This window comes from Trichogramma pretiosum, unplaced genomic scaffold, assembly GCF_000599845.2.
Source record: "Trichogramma pretiosum strain Unisexual culture from Peru unplaced genomic scaffold, Tpre_2.0 scaffold85, whole genome shotgun sequence".
In the NCBI taxonomy this organism is placed as follows: Eukaryota; Metazoa; Arthropoda; class Insecta; order Hymenoptera; family Trichogrammatidae; genus Trichogramma; species Trichogramma pretiosum.
The window spans coordinates 495,464-520,143 of NW_019640935.1; the positions used below are offsets into that span (position 1 = coordinate 495,464).

General features: G+C 41.9%; 1 protein-coding gene across 1 annotated transcript in view; it reads right to left on the minus strand.

Annotated features, from left to right (window-relative positions):
* Window positions 1-5,642: 5,642 nt before the first annotated feature.
* The window catches only part of LOC106659265 (angiotensin-converting enzyme), a 41,235-nt gene continuing 22,197 nt past the window's right edge, over window positions 5,643-24,680 (minus strand). The window contains exons 11-13 of the mRNA XM_014381700.2: window positions 22,124-22,264; window positions 9,779-9,945; window positions 5,643-7,209 (exon numbers count right to left, since the gene is read on the minus strand). Coding sequence (XP_014237186.2) covers window positions 7,040-7,209; window positions 9,779-9,945; window positions 22,124-22,264 — 478 coding nt within the window. The 3' untranslated portion in view covers window positions 5,643-7,039. The remainder of the gene's footprint in view (window positions 7,210-9,778; window positions 9,946-22,123; window positions 22,265-24,680) is intronic.

The following is a 24,680-nucleotide window of genomic DNA, read 5'->3' on the forward strand; positions in this document are numbered from 1 at the left end:
GAGGGTGTACTGAGAATAAGTACATTACAACTGAATCGTAGTTATAGAGCTTTCTCAATGAAGAAACAAAAAAACAAATGTTTTATTTTCAGTTCGTAATTTTCATAATATTCAACGAATCCCTATGTTTTAGGTCTTAAATAAAAGCTTAACTGCTCTCCTTTCATGATAACTACAGAAAATACATAAAATAAAAATAAAACATTTTTTTTCTAAATTTTGAGAAAAAAAACGTGGAATAGAAAAAAAAGTTTCTGACGAATATTTCTAAACTAACTCTCTCGGCTTCTGCGTTACTACAACAATCGACAATAAATAAAATTGATTTCAATACAAATTCTGTCACTTTTTTCAAGTTTTTTTTTACCAGCACACATACATACGAACATTTGTTAGGAATACAATCTAGTTTACTAATATTTAAACCAAATTATTCCTGGATCAAAATCGTGTTTTCAAGTCCATAATAGACCTTCCTCTGTGAGAAAGCAATTTTAATTTAACATTATACACCTATTATCCGAAACAAAGAAGCAGATTTTGGTAAGTAATTGAAATCGTTTAAAAAAAATTGAGCGTTGGTCTGACTTTCAGTCCCAACGGACTGATAGATTTCTTCCGAACAGACGCAAAAAATATGGACAAAAAATTTGACATTGTGAAACAGTACAGTGAAGCAAATGATAAACTCAGGACGTCCACTGGCCTACACGTGAATTATTTAAGCGACACGAGAGAATACCTCGTGCATAAACAGTGCATAGAGAGAGAGAGAGAGAGAGAGAGAGAGAGAGAGAGGAAGGAGAGAAAAGAAGGGAAAAGGTGCGAGGTGCAGCTAAATTTTTGCTGCAGTGCAGTATTAGCGCACAGCGAGATAAGCCACGCGCGCATCGCTGCGCCAGGTAAAAGGGGACCGCTACGAGTGCCGCGTGTCGATGATGCTACTCTCGTGCTCGGCACTGGCCTTTTTTGCCCTTTTTTCCGCCAATTTCTTTGTCTCTCGAGTACAAATATTACATCGTGGTTGATTTATAACGTTCGAGACGAATAATATTTTTTGCCCTCGGTGCACTGATTAATTGGTTTTTGTATGGACCTGCCGCTCATTCGAATTTCGGTGTGGTGCAAATCTTTACTAGATGTTAGCGTATTGAGTAGTGAAAATCGTAGTGTTCGCTTGGAAAAATGTTCCAAAGTTGATGAGTATTAATTTTTGCTAAAGTAATACAATCATTTTTGATATATGTCAACATTTCATATTTCGAAAAAAAAGTTTTTAAAACATTTTTTGTACTTCGTATTTTATTCGATAAGTATAGTTATACCTATATACCTATACAGTCCACGCTGGTGACTATCAAATTTTATAACATTAAATTAACGTGATTGGAGGCGTATGTATAGCTACAACAATAATGGCAACATACACTAGAAATGGATAGAGGCCCAATAAGAAAGGTACTTATGGGTTATTATGCACAAGTACCAATTATGCTCAAAATTATGTTTAAAAAAATTGTTGTCCAAATATTTATGTAAATATTTTTATTTTTATATTTACGTATTATTGCTAAGTATTTACTTATTAATTGGATCTATTTTGCTACTTGCGACTTTCAAATACTCCATCTGTTAACGAAATCCATAAGCTTATGATCAGAATATAACAACGTTGACATATTAAACCCTAAATTTTTTTGCAATTTATCGTAAATTTTGCTTCAGGTCAATTTGCACTATGACGTAACATAGAAATTTTTAGAATGGCTCAGTGAAATTTTCGAAATGCAGAGTTACCAAAATAAGTAGCATCATAGTAATATTTGGCATGTACATATCCGAAAAACTTTATAAGTCGACTCCGTGTATGCCGATTTAGCCAACAGGGATATGAAGTTTTTCGATACCACGCGAGGCGGACCCAACGCAATCATGAGATTGCCGAATTCTGATGGCGAGTAAGACCGATTATTTAATTGTTAACTAATGGAAAGTAGTCGAAGTGCACATATGATTAAAATCAAATACGAGCCATGCGTATAAGGCACTCGAGCGTGGAGTACGAAAAAGCTCTTGATGGTAATACCTGTGCATTAACGAGGTATTACGTTATCAGAACGGAGAAGAAAAATGACTTGTCACTCGCTTCAATTTCTCTTAAAATGCAATGGAATTTACACACTGTACAGCGGGTGCATTTCCATTATAATCTCTCGTAAGTGCAGCGCTACATCATTTCTTTCTCGCTGATAATACGACGACGATTATCGTTACGTCGTCTGGTGTAATAGGCAAGTGTGTACGTATTTTCACACCCTCCCACAGTCGCAGTGACCTTCAATTGAGTTTCGTTCGCGCATCCGAGTCAACTTATTATGTGCTCGCAGTGCATGAGTACTACACTTCGGCTCCTGTGACTGAATAATTTACTCGTGTATCGCAGGCGACGACGATCATGAATTTTTAACCCAAGACAATTAAACTTTCTCACATTTGTTAGGTCATATGTTTAAATTGACTGCATACGCGTTAACGATATGCCACTGCTTATTAGGCGTTAGTTGGGTAGAAAATTGGGTAGAACGATGTGAAATCAACACGATTTGGTCGAGCTGAAAAAGACACTCTCTCAGCGGACCATCGAGAGATTTGGTTGTAATCTGCGGGTGAAGATGAAACGGCGCAATCCAGAGAATGAATTTTCATCGCCATAACATTTGAGTTTCGTTAAAACGGCAGCAAGTAAGCCACACTGCAGGCGTTACTGGTGCTGCACGCGTATAATAGAATGATTGGCTCGTCGTTGTTGCAGCTGCAATCTGTTCTCATTGTCCACTTATTTGCAGCGAGGCGCGCGTTTCATCGGCCGCTGTGCGCCGATTCTACGTGCTCAAAGCTATGTGTGCTATATGTACCGGATACGTGTTAAGCATCGGCATGACCGGCCACTATATACAGACGTAATCCGTATACTCGAGAACAACTACGAGGACTCGATCAGCTCATTTTTTCCTCCGTGATTTTCGCCGAAACCGAATTTGGATCTTTTCGCGAGCGATCGTCTGTAACCTCGCGCGTCGAGAGACCCTGCGAGTGCATAAAAAACATCAGGATCTTATCTATCGGACAGGGCCAGACTCTTACAATGCAATCGATACAGACAATAAGCCTATTCAAATTCGTGCATATGTAAGAGAGTCAGTGGAGCTTTAAAACCTCGCACGTAATATAGTTCACACACACACAGACACATTTGTATATGCAGCACAGCGCAGCAGTGCCGCGCGACGAAGGGGCCATTATCTCGTCCAATCAAAAAGCTACCACATGCACTCGCACAGACACACAGACACACATACTCGCACATACACATATTAGCTGCGCCGAGAGTTCGATGACCTTACGTAACTTGTCTTTTCTCGCGTCCGTATAAATAATACCATGCGCTGCTTTACTGTATAACTATCGTGCCTATAAACGACATATATATCTGCGGCGTTCAAACGTCCATGTGTCAATTTACTCGCCTGGCTCCGCGTGCAGCGCATGGATGTATAAACATATATAAATATAAATAATATGTATTATAAGCTGTTGTTGCTGTCTCGAAGGAAATTTCGAGCAAGAAATAAAAAAAAAGATGAAAAGCCGTTTTATGATCCACAATTGCACGATGAATCAACGAAATCGCGGCCTACGTATAAAGATAATAATAGTTTCGAGCCGTTTTGCTCGAGATTTCGTAGCGAAGCAATCGCTATGTATACCTAACATGTGTGTGAGCTATGCATGTAAGAGCCGGCGAAAAGACATTTTGAAAGTCAAGTAAGTCATGCCACACAGCTCGGCTCACTCGAGTGTTTGCTATTTTTCTTTTTCTTTCTTCTCTCTCGGTCTTTTTTTTTTTACGAAATCAGCCAGCTTACCTAGCTACCTACGAAAATGTTCTCACGCCTCGAGGCTGGGCATTGTTATCCACGCGGGTGCATTTGAATCGGCATAATAAAGCATTCCTTTATACGCGCGAGCGCCGATCAAAAATGCATAATAAGCCTTATAATAAGCATTATTCTGTCACATGCACGCAGAGCTAAGTCCTTAATTCAAAGGAGCCTGAATCTTGCTTACACTCTTTTTTTCTATGGAAAAAGAATAATCTCGATACTTTTGTCCTTGGCAAGGTCGCCCGAATGGGAGACCTTTCTCCTTTCGCGACGGCACATGCAATGCAGCAGCGTGAAAGATGACTTTAAGCGATATGCCAGGATAGGCTCGCGACCCCGTTGCAGCTGCACAAAAATAGGCATCTCTAGGTCCTACCTTTAGATCCGCTAATCGACGTTCGCGCGTTTAAACATCGTTTGTAATTTCGATGACTGACAAGCGACTGTTTCTAAAATTTCATCAGATGCATTCTGGAGTATCCTCCCTTAATAGAGATGTTCAATATTTTATGGATAGTTTTTGACCATTGAAAAAGTTTTTTGAGCATGAAAAAGGGGCCCATTACCATAAAGTCGCCCCAGCGCAGGAAGGTATCTATTTCAAATCTATAGCAAGAAGGATACTTACTCTCGCGCAGAGACAAAAAGGTATCTAACTCTAACGTAGAAGCAAAAAAGTAGCTTATTCAAACGAAGAGGCAAGAGAGTTTTGACGCGCTGAATTTAGGTTGGCAACGGAGCCGTAAATGATAAAATTTTGTTTCAACATTCAACATTCAACATTTAATTCAAAGTTATGTAAAGCCGATAACTTCTACTTTCCTCTCAGAATATACAAAGTTCTCCATTAGTGGAAAATTGAGTCGAAACCGCGGTAAGATTGATTTGTTTGCTCGCATTACAAATGGATGAAAATCATTACACTGGCTCAATTGTTTTTTCTCTTTTTTGCTCTAATACGAAACAAAATTTTATCATTTACAGCTCCGTTGTCCACCTAAATTCAGCGCGTCAAAACTTCCTTGCCACTTCGTTTGAATAAGCTACTTTTTGCTTCTAAGCTCGAGTTAGATACCTTTTAGCCTCTGCGCGCGAGTAAGTATCCTTCTTGCTACAGAATTGAAATAGATACCTTCCTGCGCTGGGGCGATGAAACTAATCAATCATTAATGAAATTATAGGGAGTTGACTTAACTTATACTATTATGATTATCTTCTCCACTTTCAGATTTGCAAATTAAGGTACTCGCCATCTCGTGGTGGACGATGTAAGTTGTAATATTGTAGTATAGTAATTAAAAAGTGGTCGAAATTTTTTCAAACAGTTAACTAGTTATTTTCAGATCATAACGAAATCAGAAAAATCCCTAAAAACAAGTCAATGAATGCCGATGCATTTTAAAACATTTTAAATAGTTATTTTTTGGTCATTAGGTTATTACTAATATTAGACAAATCAACCAGAATCGTAATTCTAATAATAAGATACAAAAATCACGGTAATTACATATAACGCATTTTCAATTCTGGGTTTGGCAAATTTTATACAATACAAGACGCGAATTGGTAGCTCGCAATCGTAGGCGGGGTAAAATAAGATGTAGGATTTTTGGGAAAAGAGACACAGATAGAAAAAGCGCAGTAGCTGCACTCATTTACATCCACAGTGTACAACATGATAAGTGAATACAAATTTATTCGATCCTTACAGTTACAATAGAGATGAGTACATGTAATACTTGCATACTTGTTTTACTCATTTTTTTTTTCGATGTCGTATAAATAAAAGCTAATCGTAATTACTATAACGTATTTACAAGGTAATGTTATTTTGTCTATAAAGTTTAATTTACACTAATTAGAATAAATGTATAATATTTATTTAAAAGTATATAATTACAAAGTGATCGCATTCATGTTCGTACCGTTTTTATATGGTGAAAAACTGGCATATAATATATTCGCTCGATATCGGAGCGTGCGTTATAAAAGCCGCTCACATGCTCGAGAGAAAATAAAAACGATCGTGAGAGAGAGAAGATTATGTCAGCGGCGCGTCTATAAGGAAACGAAAGCGACTCGGCTCGCGGCGTACACATACGCGTCGTCGTCACGTGTGCGTGCAAAAGTTTTCATATAAATGTTGCAAGTTCCTCCCTAGAGCAAGACTTTTAACACCCGTGCGCTGCGTTTCAGCGAATTCGCGCTTGTCACGTATATTATCATCTACATGTATAAGCGATCGCACGCACTCATTATTATTGCGCAAAAATCGGCACACTCGGGCACGACGACGACGAACGAAAAATCGTAAATAACTTAATGTTTTTTTCACCTTTCGATGCTGCTGCTGCTGCTGCTGTGGTGGTAATTTTCGCGTGCGGCGAGGCAAAAAAGCTACGATGGCGGATCGGTTGCGCAAAAAGGAATCCGGCCGATGCACGATCGCGAGTCGCGACCGCCGACGAAGAGAGCACTAATCGATCGGGCGAAATACCTCGCTCTTAATGGGCCAAATTTGCCGTTCGCGCATCGCATCCTCCCCGGGGGCTTATTTTGCTCGGGCGATCAGCGCACCGAAATCGACGATGGGCTATATAACGAAGTCATGTGCGGCGGCATTCGTCATTCTCAGCGGACTCGCGACTCTTTGGTCAACGAGAGTTTCCGGATCCCGATGTATGCGTACATAGCTTTGATTTTTGCAGTAAGGCAGTAAGTCGTCGTCGCTGTCGTCGGTGAAAGTATCATATTTGCGGCGTTGTATATGCGCTCATGTGACACGCATAATAGCCTGCTATACACACACGCACGCTTATAGCCGTCGTTCTCCCGCAGCAGGAGCGAGTGCCCACGAAAGCTCGAGTCTCGAGAGCTCGTGTCATTGTTGTACACAGGAACGCGACGCGTATTGCACAAGTGCAGAGATCCCGGGCCGCATTACTCGATTTACGCGTCGGCTGAAACATTATAACATACACATGCATACACACAGACATATCGAAGGGAACACGCCGCGTGAATCGAGTGGACGTACGTGCGGCAATACAGACAATCGGGGACTCCTACATTATACGTATATGTCGAGACTCGACTTAAAAGCTAGATAAGAGTGGCAGCAATAGACTGCTCAGGGTGGCCAGCAGCAGTAAAGTCGTGAGCCTGGGCCGGGCATCGCTGGCCGCGCCGTTGTAGCCGAAGTAGAAACCGTTGCCGTAGACCTGCAGGCCGGCCGTCTGGATGCTGCGCTTGCAGTAGTCTCCGTCTGCAAAAATCGTTAATATCGTTATTATTTTCGAATGATCCGCAGATCTCGAAGCAATGTCGTACCAGTATATATGTAGAGCAAGAATCGGGCCAGCCGCGAGCTCGAAACGACAACTTGTAAGCGCATATTATACAAGAGAAATACAAGAGAGATATACAAGTTCTATTGTGCTGGCTATATCATGTAATTGCGTATAGATTTATGAATTTCTGCGAAAGCATATCGGCTCCTCGACTGGTGCTGTACACGATCGAGAACGAATATGCCATTCGTGTATTATGCCACGCGGTGCTGCTACATTATATGTTGTAGCGTATATATACGGAGTTATGCAATGTAACGAGCGTATGGTCAGACTCGCCACGTGCTCCGTGGCCGCAGCAGTCGCACATGCATTGTAATCGTGGGCGCCAATTCTCGATCGGTCGACTTTGGACGATAAGCCCGTGTATAGTTGCCGCTGCTGAGAGTGACACTTTTTTCGCAATTTTTAAAAAGTTTTCATCCGATCGAGAGTCGCGCGCTTCGTTGACCGTAACATGTGTGGCATCGACAGAGAGAAAGAGAACAGAGCCGAGCGGAGAGTGCACTCATTGCGGTTTGGACGCACTACACACTGTGCATTATATGCACTCTCGGCACATAGATGTATCGGAAAATTCAGGCGTCGCGCGCTTGCCAAATTAAAAGCACCGCGATGAAGGACTCTCTTTCGAACACATAATATATGTACCTATATATAATGCGAAAGCGGATGCAGCAGCCTCCCTTCGAGCTGAGTAAATCTATAAAGCGAGCTCGCTGTAAATACAGATATATAATACGAATAAAGGAAATCCTCGAGCTCGAAGAGAAAAATCCGGGCAACGATCGTATCGCGGCCCCCCTGGCTTAATTGAAGTCACGGGGGGTGGCGGCAGCGCGGCTACCTATATCAGCCGCGCGACTCAGATTATATCATACATCTGATAATGTGTGCATAATGAAAAAAGTAAACGATCCTGTCGGCGAACGAAACGATAATTAGAAAGTCACGCCGACTGATTATGTGCGATCGTATCCTTAGCTTTTCGCGTGTATATAGCGGCAACTCGACGTCCTCTGTACATACATTGAGATTATTAAGTACATTACGAACGGAGTAGGAGTTTGACGATTCATGCTGAAAACATTGCCCGATGACTTGTGTGCGTACACACGTATCGTAATTGCGCTACTTGACAATTATTCATACAGGCCTGAAAGGTGTAATATACACTCGTGAGCGAGTCACAATCACGTAAACGCGCTCTCTTGTACAGTAAGAGACAAGAAGCTGTAAATATAGTTTAACTGCGATCATTATTATCGTTGTTACAACTGGAATTACGTGAAAACTAGCCGAACAATTGTCATCTCGCGAGCTCGTTTATTTATGAATCTATCGTGCCGTCGACCGCGCTTTCCTCAACTTTCGGGGAAATCCCGAAAAAAAGTATTCATCGATAAAGTGGTGTATTCTCCGATTGACGATCATCGATCGATTAAGCCCTGCACGCACTCGGACCTTTCTCTTTTCTTTTTCTTTTTTTTTCATTTCGTTCATTGTCGTGTTGCCCCTCGCGAATTTCAGATTTGCCGTTTTTGGCGCTTAAATTTCTGCTCCCACGTCTCGAGAGCGACAGACAGACAAGTTCAATTTATCGTTAGTGTCATTCTTCTTATATTCTCTTGGGGGCCGCGGCAGGTGTTATTTACGTCAACGATGCACCGTATCGTACTTTTAATGTCGTCGTCGTCACTGCCGATGTTGTATCATGAAAATTCGCGACTCGTTTTTTCAACGATCCGTATAGGCCACGTCACATCGGGCAGAAAAGCATAGTTATGTGTACGTATATGACCGTGTTCTGTGCACTCAGAGAAAGGCGTGTATTGTGTGCGCCGGCCGTTATATACACATACGTGTATATCGTGTACACATAAAATTAAACGATTTCCGTTTTATCGTTATTTAATATAAAATGGAGCAAAAAGTCAAAGCGAGCATGAGACGGGCCCCGATCGATTAGAATATCCTATATATATCTATACAGTTTTACAACTGCTCTTACGTAAGGAGCGTGCGCCAGATCAACGAATAAGGGGGAGGCTAGAAAAAAAAAGAAGGAATTACACTTGCTGCCATAATACGCTTGTGATGATCTGTGTAAGTGATAAGCGATCTCGGCTCGCTCTTGGCTCGCGATTATGAATCGCGATGCAACTACTCGCAACGCGCGGCAACGGCTTTCTCGGAAAAACTAGTTTATCGCGCGTTTATACATTCGATAATTTCATATTGCGGAATATTGAATTTGAAAATACTTCTATTATACCGAGTCCGTATCGCGCCGCAGTTCGTCGATGACGAGGAAAAGTCAAAAGAAAATCGACGCGACTTTATGTAACTGCTCGAGATCGCGATGAACGAGAGCAGATAAGAAATTGAAAGTGTATGCAAAGGTGCCGCTGTAGTTCGCGAAATTTGTATCGCTCAGATTTTCTCGGCTGGCGGGGGAGGACAAAAAAATTCTCATAACGTTACCGTAAGTCCATCCGATGAGTTCGTTAGAGCGGAGATTTTCCACTCGCAGCCAGTCTTCGAGCGGCCTGAAGTATTCTCGAATAGCCGAGGGATCCAGACGATTTTCACCCGTAGCTTCCATCAAAACGTCCTGCCAAGGTACCGAAGCACCTTTTTCCATGAGGCGTCTGCAAAAGTGAGAAAAAGCCGACATTACAATGCTGCAAAATTATACATTCAATAAAATTGCTATTGATTCGAACTTGAATCGACTCATGATCGTCAGATATATACTAAATCCGTGGCCCCGAATCGCATATATAATATAAAACGAATGGTTTATAATCAAGTTAAGATTGCAGCAGCGAAAGAGATGTATTTTTTTCAGTGATTCACGAGCTCGTATAAATGATTATTTCAATAATTCTTAAATATAGAAACGATGCTGTTTCGTTTGTTAGCATATCGCTGGATCGGTATGAAATTCAAGCGATTTACGCAATGGGCCGGCGCAGGAGCGTCCATTCTTCTGTCTTTTGGCTAATAATGTCACAGTGCAATAGCTGCCGCGCGCATTTCAAAGTGTCCGCGGCTAAAAGAAGGAAGTATTGCTGCACGCAGCATATTTGCAGCATACAGGCCAGAGCGCTAGACAGCAGTAGCAGTAGCAGTAGCGCACGCAAGCCAAGTTTTCCGGTCTGCGTCCGTATCGGACGTAATATTTTCTTCGACTTTGTATACGTTTAGTAGACTTTGTCAGGCAAGCCGCGAATGTAACGCTTAATATAGGAAGTAAAGTGTCATAATTTCCCTGCCTCATTAATCGCCGAGTGATACTCTGGTCGAAAAAGAAGGTGGTGAATAATCAAGCCCCAACAAGTGGCAGCTATAAAAGGAACAATATTTTTCTCTACGAGTTGCCATCAGTACTAAAAGCTAATTCACTTGTACTAATTTTATCTGAAATTTTCGTTGAAAATTAATGTACTAAGACTGATTTATTTATTGATTTTTCTTCGCAAACTGCATACAAAATGCAATCACATACATTATTTGCGAAAAAGAACGAAAAAGATTTAATTCTAAAATCAAATTCAAAAAATTTGATAGAAATTGCAAAAAAAATTCATAAAAATGCAATTATTATTAAAACCAGTATCTCTCACTAGATGGCGAGTACCTTTAATTGTCAATCTGCAAGTGGTAAAATAAAAATAATTGTCAATAAAGTCAAATCCCGATTTTGAACAAACAATGAATCGAATGTGCATATTATCAAGTTTCGATGTTTTATTCAGTTCAATCAGTTTCTTTGAAAATGTACGATAATTGTGCGTTCAATTCTCGAGTAGTTTTGACACAAAAAAAGTACATGAGGTTTGATAAATTTGATTTTTCATCGAGCTGTTGGTAGCTTTACCGCACGCATATACATGTGTCAGGAGACTTTCGCAAGCTCGAGTGTCACGAATGCAGCTTTGTCTCTCGCATACACGTACATATACATCGTACGCATATCGTCGCGTGAGAACCGGATGCGTCGATCGGGGTGGAGCTACTCCGAGGACGAAACTGTCATCGGGTCCCGAGGCCCGAGTCAACGACGATCTTTGCGCACTCCCCGCGACGATAATTCATATTATATGCGTACGAATGACGAGCTGCAACAACTGCATGCGAACCGCTGCGAGACGTGATTTCCGTTTATATCGTAATTACAGCTCTGTGGATAAACAAAAACAATCAAACTGGCCATTGTGCGAGAGTCGATCGCAAATAAGTCTACTTAGCGAGCTGGTGCATGTGTGTGCGCGTTTATGTATGTGCATGTAAGAGCGGCTCGAGCGTCTTGTAATCGGCATGGCAGCGCAGCACAAGAACGACTTGTCAAAACGGCTTTGCGCGCCGCCACTACTGGTTATTCAATAATAATTATCATTGTTGTCTTTCATGTACATATAGCCAGCAACGCAGCGTGTTTATATGGAGGCGAGAGCCGCGAGTCGATACACATACATATCGAGGCTGTTTTCTGTTTTCACTTTCGCTCGGCATCGCAGCAGCAGAGTCTAGACTTCCTATGATAAAGATATTACATGTGCAGTGCATTTATGCAGCAGCAGCAGCAGCCTCCTTTTGCCGCGAGTCGCGCTCAACGCTTCGATGCATTCCTCGCGGCGTATACCTTACATACAGATATACCACATATATCTATATGGGTTTACGCGAGCCACGCGCGCTATCCTGCCTATATATGCATCGCGAGGACAATAAATAGCTATTTGAATATTATGCCCATTACGTAAAAGCCTCATATTTATATGCTATATATTCGCTGCGGAGGTACGCGTGTACGTGTGGCCCCGTATGTCCCCCCGTATGTTGCGAGCAAAAAAACTCATTTCCTCCTCTCGCGTAAAGCTGAATATTATATGCACAGATTAATTATGATAATCGTACCGAGACTTTATCGATCGACGAGGCTGCATGGGAATTCGGTCGAATTTAAGGAGGAAAAAAAAACGTCGTGCCACGCTTGTGCTTATCAAACGCGTGTCTCGGTGTATATACATATACGCGATTGTACGTGTGTGTGCAGCGTGGCGCGCATTTTACGCGTAACGGCTACTTTCACGCTTTATATTGTCCTGCACGCGCAATCCTGGCCAAGGCCCGACGCGCCGAGCTCCGTACCGCGTACACAATATAAGTATATATCGCAAGGTTAGCCTCCGTTATTATTAATTATGAAAAGCGAGGAAAAAAAAAAGGAACTCGAGTCCGTCTATGGGATGTTGCAATATAGCTATGCTGTCTGCTGTATATGCTACACGACCAATATGACTTGATAATCGTATTATTATTATGCATGCAACGCGCTACTGGCCGAGGCGGCTATTGCATTATCATGCTCGCATTATGAATCTTTGAAAATGCCCGCGCGCGCCACAAAAGTTTCGCTGTTCAGCAGCAGCAACAGTTCAGGTGCGCGGCCCTCGGTGAAAATGTTATAATGCAATTTTTCAGCGCGTCCAGCTGTCGAGATTGATAATCTGCTTATTGTGCACACAGTCACAAGTACGCGAAATATACTTGCATACGATTCGCCTTGCTGCATGAAAAATTGATTTTTTCGACGTTAGATTTTTTCGCTTCGTTCCCAGTTTAAAGAGAGAGAGAGACGAAGTATAAATCTGCACCGGTTATCTTATAAGCGTGGCGAGATCGTTGCGTAATCGTGCCAAACAAGCCCGCGTGGCCCGTTATTTTATTTTTTCGCTGCATATCATCGGTCTCGGGCGCAGATAATTTCACCGAAATATGGCCAACAAATTGGTCAATCATCCTGATCCCGATCGCATACGACCGACCGGTCAACGTGCATATGGTTTTCAATCCAACTGCGCTTGCGATATACGCTATTAAACCATTTACGAATTCCGTTTAATCATTCATCTTATTAAAAATATAAACACGTAATAACTACGTGGCTAATTAAAAATGACCGAGTGCACCTATTTGCTCTTGATACGATTCGATACAAATATTACCTTAGAATAAAGACGAAAAAGTTAAATTAAAAACGTTCTTGTTTAATGAAAACCGATTTAAAAATCAAAAAAGAATATTTTCAGTTGCAGTATTTTATGACGGAAACGTGTATTGATCGGCATATGTGTTGAAAACAATATTAACGAGCCTGTTCATGCGCATAATTAATTAGTGACCGTTAGACTTGTTGCGTGAATCATCTCGCGCGTGCGATGCATCGATAAATTTCATTATTACGGATATGTTTCACGATAGCGATCGAGAGTACAAGAAAAAAAAAGAAGAAAAAAGGTACGAAATCAAACTCTGCTGTTACGGAAGCGCGAGTACAGCGTGCATATTATATTCGAGTATATGAGTGTGGGCATGTATGTGTGTATATGTGAGAGAGTGGGAGAGATGCAGTAAGTCAGTGCACGTAACTAATTATATCGGATATTCGGATCGCGATGCCAGCGAAACATAAGAAATTAAAGCTCCCTCGGCGATATACTCTGTCACGGAGGACAATTTTCCCTTAATGACGCGATCGGTAAGCATATAAAAAAAAACGATTTTTCCAATTTTTTATCGATGAGGAGTGGTTTCTAGGTAAGCTCGATCCATATTTAGTGACAAATGATAGAATAGCGGCTAGCGACCTTGAAAAGGGTCTATTAATAACGCGAGTTTTCCTCGAGGGTTGCGTAAGCGCATAAAATATGCATCCGTTCCATGTCGTATATGTATACAGGTATTCAACACACACAATATCTGAGATAAGGAATTTTTATAACGCAAGTGATTGATTCTGGTAGATTATTCGTTCACAATATTCAATTTTTTTTCCTCCCAAGCATATATATTCTCATGGTACGCGCACGTCCTTGCGCGACGCAGTAAAATATTCTAGTCGCGCTTTACTTTCGATCTGTGCTCGCGCGCCGCGGATTTCTTCCAAGCGCGCGCAGTCATTGTTATAATAATGAAAAGCTGCAAGGTCGCGCCTATACCTGGACGAGAATTTCGATAATTGATTGTCAGCAATTATTCGCTGTTACGCGCGCGATAAGCGTAAAGCTTGAAGCACGCGAGAAAATAGCCTGTACTTCGTTTGGTTTTCGTTGAATCTGAGAACACGAGTGTGTGACTTTTATCGTACGCCACGGCTAATACAGTGGCAAGCGCGAATCGAGGGTGTGATTATTACTCGTTTGCATCGCTTGCAACAGATAAGAAACAAAAGCCGTGCGCGGGCGAGCGAATTTGCACCAGTCCGACAGATGCGATAAGAATCAGACGCGCCGACACACGACGACGTTTTGTCCGTGTATCCAGTTTTGCAGGCGAGGAAAACTTTTTAACTTATCCTCGCTTCTTTTGGCTACACATTGTTCTGAGTCCAGCATTTCACACTAATTTCAATGCATATCTGGATCTTGGAGTTTCATCAAGTCTATTGGTACAATTACAATTGCAGAAAATTTAATATACAAGTATTGAATTATGAATGAATTCAAGCTCTTTGACTTAATACTTTTGTGATCTCAGATTTCAATTTATGAACGACAGAGATTTGTCACAAAAATGGCTCGTGTGACTGAGCGCCTCTGGCTTACTTTTATGCACAAGCTTACGAATATTTGTACACCAGTAACCAACGATTATTTATTTACCATTTGGTATAGTTGTGCAATAGCCTAATAAATAATAGATTGTATAAATTGCTGCATTTAAAGTTGTTATTCATCGTAGGTGATTAGCCCGATGAATGCATCGCTTCGTATAACCTCGTCACAACGTACGTGTCTTCAAAATCAGCTTCATTTCATGAATTCCAATGAGCTACTGAATTGTCCCATTGTTCAAGCTGCTGCGCACCGAGCAAAAGCGCCCAACTAAGGAGCGTGTAATCTAATTTTATTAAGATAAAGACTATTTTATGCGATTCGTGAGAAAGTCGTGTTACTAAACAACCGTGCAGTCATTTGGAATTAACATTTCTTTTAGAAAAAGATAAAAATGTACTTATAGTTATGGATTCGATGTAACGTTCACTGCAATAAATAGCGATTCATGCATAAGAGACCATTGATTTTACTTATCAAATTTTTTTCGTCTAATCCTCTCGAATCCTGAATTGATTATCGTATTCTAAAAATAAGGATAAGATTAGCTCGAAAGTACACCTAATTCCATCGGGTGATGTTGTCATTCGAATAACCGCTCGAATATTTTCAGAAATATCTTCTAAAATTACTATACACAAAAAAAGTGTAAAAAACCGGAGGAATTTTATCCGACAGGTGAAAAGGACCTACGTATTGGTGCATATAGTATTCGCGAATAGCCAAACGTACATACGAGCAGTCGTACTTGGAGTTAATTATCTCTCACGATCTCTCACAAGCATATAATACATATGTACATACACACTTGGCACAGCTGCAGTGGTGTACGCGTCAGTCATGTACAAAGCAGCCGCAGCTCGCAAATTCATATAATGAATACCCTAACGAGGCGGCGCGTAATTTTATTATTTTCGCGCGTGCAGCCACGGGCCGGGCCACGGTATGATCGCGCGGTAGCAACAGCAACTGCCATCAACAACAACGACTAGTCGAAAAAGAGCCGCAATTTCGCTATAAAAAAGAAAGAAAGAAGTAACGTAATGGGCGTTGGAAACGATCGCGCAAAACTCCGTAATAAGTATATCGCGCGATTTTATAATGCGTGCGCGGGTAATGCTCTATACGCACACATACGCACGCTATTGCAGCAGAGTCGTATATAGCGTTATATGTGCGCCGTGTTTGCTGCGATGTGTCGATGCGGCAACTACACAATAGTCGTCACTTTCAATGACTTGGGAGAGCTCGAGCGACGCGTCTATTAGCACGAAATTCTGGATCATCCCATTTTCAAGCCAACTTATAGAGGAGCAGCAGCCCCGGGACAAAGACGATTCGTGCGGGCGGCTGCTGCAGCTGAGAATCGATGCCCGTGACTCGAAGCTTCTATCGCAAGCAGCTCGAAGAGCAAACAAGATCGGCTTCTTTGCGGGTATTATGCGTGCGCGGCGCGTTATATGTATAGGCGCGTGTGCAGCGAGTTCCGCTTCTCGATTTACGCCGATGCAGAGAGCCAGGCGAAATACGAATAAACACAAAGGCCGGCCCGGTATGTTTATACGAGTGTGGGTGAGCGCAGCGTCGTATCTGCAGCGCAGCCTGCTATGCATAAACACGCTCTCTCGAAAGTGAAATTACTCGCGCGCACTCGGCCACCGGCTCGACAACTCTCCGCGTATATGAAACGCTGAAGGATGGGATTACCACAAATTATGTTTTTGATTTATTCATCGATAGCGCGAGTCATTCGATAGCCCCCGCGCCGTCGCTGCCCCTGCATTAAAATCGAGCTTCGCGAGCGCATACCTGTATGAGATAACGATATTAAATTTTTGCAAAATTAACGTTTTCGCTCATGTTCCGAGAATAAATCATTCGCTGCCCCGTGATTTTAATTCTTACATGTTATAGGTTCAACCTACTTATATACTTATCTAATACATGTAGGAAATTTTGGAAGTAAATAAATAAAAATAGATTTTGAAGCATCAGATCAATTCATAGATCGATAATCCAACTATGATCTATAATTGCAATAACTTTTAAAATCCAAGTTAAACCTCTATTCTAGAGTTGCACTGTCTTCTAACGAAACGTCATTTCGATTTTTTAAATAGTCGCTTCCATCCCCTCTTTGTCAATATTAACTTTGAAGACCTTGAAACCCTTCGAGTTTGACATTTGAAAAAAATCATTTGGATACCAAAATGTACTAAAAATGTACTAAAAATGTACTAAAAAGACACAAATCGATGGCTCATAATCTTAATAAACGTTAGGAGCATGAGATTTAAATGAAAACCTTTGCACACGATGAAAACTTCTGCAATCATAATAGTAAGCTACGTAATTTTACAAAAATTTCACATAAATATTTTTAAAATGGTACGAAGAATAGTAAAATATTTCAAAATGTTATTAATTTTGTCGTGATTTCTCCAACATTGGCAAAAATATAAACACGTCTTCTATTTGTTCTAATGTTCATTGCACACTTGATCTTTTATCGTCCTATTTATTAGTTTAAATTTTTCTCAAACATACATGCATTTTATTGGTATTTCAAGAAAAGCTCTCTCCTTAAAACTACGAATTATTTTTAAGCTCGGCTGGCCGACTCTTACAGATAATTTTCATGTACGCAAAGACAGCATCAATGATCCATAAAAAAGCTCCAAGAACCTTGATAATTCAATCCACCCGACGACAATTATTTTGTGTATGTAATAATAGGTTTCAGATTATCATGTTTCAGTAAAAATAAAAAAAAACATTTCAAATGTCATCGTATGCATTAATTTTAGAGGTCTTAGTTTCAAAATTCAAAACTTTACTTTCTTATTTCAACCAGTTATTTTATACTTATTCACCAAGTTTTTGATTTTTATCTCATTGAAATTGGATAAAAATCCAATGTTGACTAAAATGAAAAACTTGCGAATATTCTTAGATAAGTTTGACAAGAAGGAAAAAACTTTTATATAGCAAAAAAAAAACCTATTTTCGATTGTTGGCCTAGTCTAAGCACTTGCATATGGGTTGAAAACATTTGTTTATTGTTAAACATTTGTTCAAGTCATGAATTAGTGACCCAAGAGTTCTTAGCAAGGGATTCAGAGATTTGAAGAATAGTGATTAGATTAATATATAACAGAAAACTCCTGTGATTCGACTCTGGGACACTTTTTTGCAGACAAAATTTACTAAGAATATGCATAGTCTCGACTTTATTGCTATTTGTTTCACGCCATTTGTGGCACTGTGTATACAAAACACAGCACTGCTGCAGCTGATGTTTAAATTTTGCAGTGTGTTTGTGAGAAGCCGAGAGAGGACTTTTCCCAATAGGCGAATAATTGAAATGCCACGTCGCGAAAGGAATGCTACGAAACTATAGAAAAAGATTTGTAGGTCAGCCGCACGTAAAGTTTTTCTTTTCCTTTTCGCAGCTGCGAGTGCATGTGTGTGTGTGTGAATTATAAATTTACACGATGCAATGTATGTAACCGCGCGCACATAATGCAGCCATAGATCCACATATAATACGTAATCGCCGAGTGTTAAAGAAGTCATTAAGGAGACATAACGAACAGCTTCGGTGAGAATAAATTAATGAATCGGCGGCGGCACGCTGCAATGATCAATTCGTGCACCTCGCAAGATCCTGTACTCGCACATATACCTTCCGCGATGTTTCATTTATTAAGATCGAGCATATACCGAACGTACATGAAGTTTTTTCTTCTTTTTTGGCTTCCTCTCGCGCGAGGCACTCATATGTATAATATGTATTTTCGAAAATCTCGTTGCCGTTGTTACGTATTACATCGCGGCTCAATGGAAATTATTAATATTTTCTCCAACTTATGAACTGTTGCTCCTGCGGATTATCATTATTATGTTTTACGCGTGTGTCTTGACTGGCTGCCGTTGCATTATATACATATACATGTAATATATACATAATATTGAAGGAGAGCGAAATTGAATAATGCGCTGGTTGGTGCGCCGAGCGGAGATACTGTAGCTTTGCAACACAGCCATTATCTCATTTCGTAATTTTTTTTAGGTACATTACCGAGCATCGATGTAGCAATTCGCTTCGATTTTTCATTCCTCATTTATGCGCATCTATAGACTCTACGGTACGGCTGCAGCTTCTATATTATCGAGCCAAGTTCACTGACCATATCTCGTGATTCGCGCGCCCGTTAATCCTGCATAGATTTGATTCGTGCGCAGAGAGATGCGCCGCTGCCGAGCTGGAAGGAGCCGAGCGCAAAGCACTAATGTGTCAATTTATCACATCCGATATGTATCTGGCAGAGCGCAGCGAGTCGTCACTTTTTCACTCACGGCTCGTGTACACTATACTACGCGAGTGCGTCTGTATATATGCATGCCTCCACAATTAAGGTGTTTGTATGCATTCGCGCCCGTTCAAGCTTCAATTGATTCAACGCCTATTGCCCCCCGGCCAATGAGGATGTATAGCATCGAGCCCGTGACGGATATGTATTATTATTATATGTGTGTGTGTGTGTGCGATTATTGTCAGAATGTACAACGTATCGGCGAGTCAATGTACTTTTTGTGCCGCGCACGCACCACTAATCCGTCACAGGATCGTGCGTGCACTGATACATACATTATTACGCTCACTGCTATTTTCGTCTCTATCTTTTACAACGCAATTTTCATGTTTCAACAAAAATTTGCCGAGGCCCGAAAAAAAAGTTCATTTGCTCCTTACGTGGGCAGTTCCGCAATCGATACATATATTTTTTCGTATACTCCGGTTCCCCTCCTGCAATTCGACGACCTATATATTACGCTTTATTTATATCCTTGTAAATAACCGTAGCTTTGAACTTTTTCCGTATTTATAGCGCACGTGTAATCCTCTTATTTCAAAAGCCATATAACTATATAGGTGTAGAACGTGTCGCAAGCAAAAATGATTTGGGCTGCCTCGTGAGCCGTATAAAATGCTGCTGGGTACTATCTTCGATAAGCCACGCTCGATTCTCTCCGCGATTTTCATGCCTACGTTAATATCGCAGCGGCGCCACTTAGGCAGCTCGTATGCACGTCGTGCCGAGCGCGTATCGTGTAGCGTCTTTGCAAATTAGAAGCGTTTAGTCACTTGTAATTTGTCTCGCGCGCCCAGCTCGTTTTTGAGAAATAGACGAAGAAACGATTAATTTTGCAATGCCTCGCGTGTAATTTATCGGCCCGTAATCGACGATCGATGGAAAAATTCGGACTTTCGATTGTGGCGCGTACGGCAATAAAGGCTGTTATGTTGTGCGCTCGACCGGCCGTCGTGTTATCAATCCATTGACATAAGACCTTTGGTGCATAGCAAGTGTGCTCGCGCGCGCTTCACCTATATACACACGAGCTGTTATTTAACCGACGAGATCGTGTGCGTAATAATAATCGAGCCCTACAGCGCGCGGCAGGACATGCAGCGAAATAAGCCACACCTCGTGCCGACGAGCATGTGCAGGCCAAAAGTAGGTGGCCGCAACGACAACGTAACCCGCGGAGGCAAAAAAAACGAGATACCGTAGCGTATAACGCGCAAAAGCCGCAGTGTCCTTCAGAATTAAAAAGAGACATGCCTCGCGCGAAATAAGGAGCCGCAGCGACGTGCATAATATTACGCGAGCAGCTGTATTATATAATAATGGCCTTTTTCACCCCTTGAAGGTGACCCAAATACTGCGGCGAACGAGAATCGCGTAAAAAGCCATATAAAAAGCTGCGCTCCGGCAAATTGAGAAATTGTAAACCTGCTCGCGCGGCCGAGCTCTGCATGTGTGTATATGTAGCTCCGAAATTTCACTTTCTTCGAAAAATCTCATGATATGTGTCCCGCTGTATGTATACGCGGCGCCTAATTTCGATCGGGCGCTGCTATAATATTACTCAATTGCTATATGGTGCGGTCGTTTTTTTTTACAGTTCGGATACCTTCGACTCGGGCCGATCGATTGCGTTTGCGCCAATCGTCCGGAAGCGACATGTCGATTTTGTCGACGGGTGCATCTGTCCGCTGTGCCATACGTATACGTGTGTTTGAGATAAAATTCGACACGGTGTACACGTATTCGAGCTATCGCAATTGAAAAAACCGCAAGTATAACTGCTCGACGCAAGGCGATCGCGTGAATCGTTAAATTCTACACGCGTATAATATATAGGTATTGGCGGCTTAAAGCGCCCAGTCATAGTCGGTTTCGTATCGGCCAGTGTCAAAATGCTTAAATTCTATGCGTGCACAGGTCGACTTTTCATCCTGTTAGCTCACACACGAGTCAGGTGTATTGAATTCTCATGTGCCGCTGCTGCTGCTGCTGCTGTGGTAGTATAGTATATGCATGCGAGATATTACAAAATCTTTATTAACGGCTCGCCGTTAGTGCAGCGCGTGCACACATTTTTCCTTCTTTTATACACACATTAACAAAATGATCCACTTAATGTAATGTCGCGCAGCTTGCTCTAGCTCGAGTTCGCTCGCCCCACATATCGCGTACATAAACTGCGCGGCTATCCCCTATGTATACTGTAGGCTGCACATAGAGCTAGCTGGCACAATTTTTAAGCGCGCGCGCGAATCAATACGTGCTATTTCGTCATGTCTCGCGCGAGCTGAAAAAAATTAATAACTTCTGGGTGGAAAAGTGCAGGTACAAGACACGTATGCCAGGAGAGAAGGCCACTGCATTTCTTCTATATGCTTCACAATACATGACATATCTCTGTATTGTATTATAGTTATAAGTAAGCGTCGTTCATTAAGTTTTATGAGATAGCAATTACGCGGTTTGCATTGAAAACGACATGGCACGTAAAGCGTATAAAGACTTGTCGATATTTACTCAAGAGCGTAAACATAATTATATTGTTATACGGAGCGTGAATTTGTGCCCTTTTTCCAGCTGCGATCTAGTCGGACACGGCCCATTGGTGTGTATATCGTTCGCAGCCAAGTATACGCGTTATTATTATACGCACAAGACGTTGGCTCTCTACCCGTGAAACGAGAATTAAAATTCAACCGGTGGTTAAAGCTCAATTACGTATATCGAGCGCGAGGCACATTGCAGTACACACGCACGCATGCCATTAGAAATAATCCGCGCGACGATCGCGAGCGTTTAGTATATCTAGTGTACATAATAAGTATACTCACCCTAATATACGGCCAGCCTCGGGATTGCGGTAAAAGTCGCACTTGTGCAGCGGCTTTTTCGGGTCGTCGAACGACCTCTGACCGGCGGCTTGACACAGTGCTCGATAAAGCTGGAACTGCAGCACACCAGCCACGAAGTTCCTGCGACACAAAAAAAAACAGAGCCAAGTTGAGTAGAGCGAAATAGTTGCATTACAGTCCTGGCTATATATAAAAGAGAGAGAGATGGATGCAAGTGGGCAGCCAGACACGTGCTTGCATGCGCGCAGAGCTTAAGATGTAATCCCTGGTATTATACATGTTGGTTGCCTAGCTTGCGCATGCACAGTGCATAAGCCCGCGAGAGTATCAGCGGTGTACGTCTCGAGAGCAATCACGCAATAATAAATGGCGTACGTATAGGCATATACTCCTGCAGCCGTAGGATCGCGCTCGCCGCACTGTTATAGGCCGGTCGCGCTTTTCTCAAGAGCATGAGCATGAGCAACGTTCTCCATGCATACATATGCACACACACGCGGGCGCGACTGCGCCACGGCCTTTACGTAACGATCTCAGAGCCGCATGCGCGGTGCGGTGTATCGTATACAAACATGTGCACGTAGCTTACGAGCATCGCTCGCCGATCCTGCGCCGATCCTTTTTTCGGACGAATTATTTTTTCGTGTAGCTGGATGCGAGCATTCCATATTGCCGAATCTACGCTCGTTGGAGAAAGCGCGATCGATGAGCGCGCATCAAAAGATATAATGTAATTCTCGTCTTGGCGCGCGAATAGATACGAAATTTTAATTCGTCGGCGCGCAAAATTTTGCGCTTATCGAGTTTCCACTGGCGTTCGTTGATACGCGTGTATACGCATTGCTGATTGCCGCTCCGAGCCCGTGAGCACCGACGTAATTCCATTCCTCTGAAATTTAATACCTTCACAAACGGATTGACAACTTGTCCGATCGCAGAGAGAGAGAAAGAAAGAGAGTATTTTCACCTTCGCAAACAAATATTTATAACGTCGGCGTAATATACGTCTCGCGTAAATCGATGCAGCGCGTCGAGTATCCATCAGGCGCGCGCTCTACCGAAAACTGTTTCTTTTTTGCGCTCCCATTAGTGCCGTTTATGTATACATCAGGTTCGAGCCGGTGTGTGTCCTTGGCAGATACAGCGCATAACAAAACATAATCAAGCGTGCGGTAACAACTGCATTACGGCCGCAGCCCGAGCAAAAAAATTTCCAAATTAAATTGCCACACTTACGCGGCCGAAGAAATTTTTCCTTCAAGGAGCAGGTACTACACGCACAATTAGGCAAAAGCGACAGCGGATTAAGACCCAGGCCTTTGTCCAATTGCGACGTGTACTTTTACGATGCGAATTTCGGCCATGTCTAACGTCCTCGTAAGCTAGCGGATAAAACTCCGACTATCGAGCTGCGCACACACACTGCACGATCGTAACGTTAAACGAGCTACATCGAGTCCGTTGGAATCCAGCCAAAAGGGAGACGATCATGCGCAGCTTTAGCCAAAGGGTCGATTTTTCTGCTCATCAAAGTTACATTTCTAATGCAGCGATGTATGCGAGCGCAGCCCGCCTCGTTGTAGTTGTTGCTGCTGCTGCTGCCTTGCTCAGCTGAACCCGGATGAAACATTTTTACTCGATTAAAGGTCGCAACGATACGTCCGTGAAAACGAGTTTTAAACTGGGATTTTCATATTTTTATTTTTTATTTATTAACAAAAAAAGTAACTGACCACACCTCGTTCGGTATATTTTTTTATAAATATCAAGATATTCGCGATCGAGCTGCCGGATAATCACATGCATTGTGAAAAATCACGAATGTCTGCAAAATACGTTTACGTTTTATTGAGGCTCATTCGTCTTGCTCGGTAGTTTCAATTAATGGAAAATGAGAAAATTCGCGATAAGGCGGATCTTTCCATTGTTACCGTTGATATACAAATGCGCAGGACATACAGATACGTGCCCTGGGAAAACTAGAATAAAATCTAGTAATATTCGATAAAATAAAAAATGATGGAAAAAAAAAGACGCAGACGGTTAATAATTATCTTCGTCGTTTTATGCGCTCGCGAGAGTCACGGGGCAATTTCTCAACGTAGAATTTCATCAGTTCGATCGTAGGCAGCAATTAATCCATACACTTGAAACGTGGATATATATCTACGTACGATATCTGCGGCAAGCATCTAATATGAACTGCTTTGTCAATCCCTATATCGCGTTAGTGCCTATTATTATTGACTTTATCAAAAAGGTCAGAGCTGCTGACGAAATACGCACATTGCAGCCGAATGGACACGACAATTGCGCAGACGGACGTGTCAGCTCTTATCGATTTTCGAGCGACGATCTACCTCAATTATTCGGACAAGTTTAATAATACGAAGAAGCTTGCGCTACAATTAGATCGGAATAACAGAAAAAAGAGCTGGCCACGAGATGTGCCACGAGAATTACCTGCCAAACGGCCGTGTTACTCAAAAAATAAAAAATAAAAGTAACGCTCGTGCTTACGCTCGCGCGGAGGTAG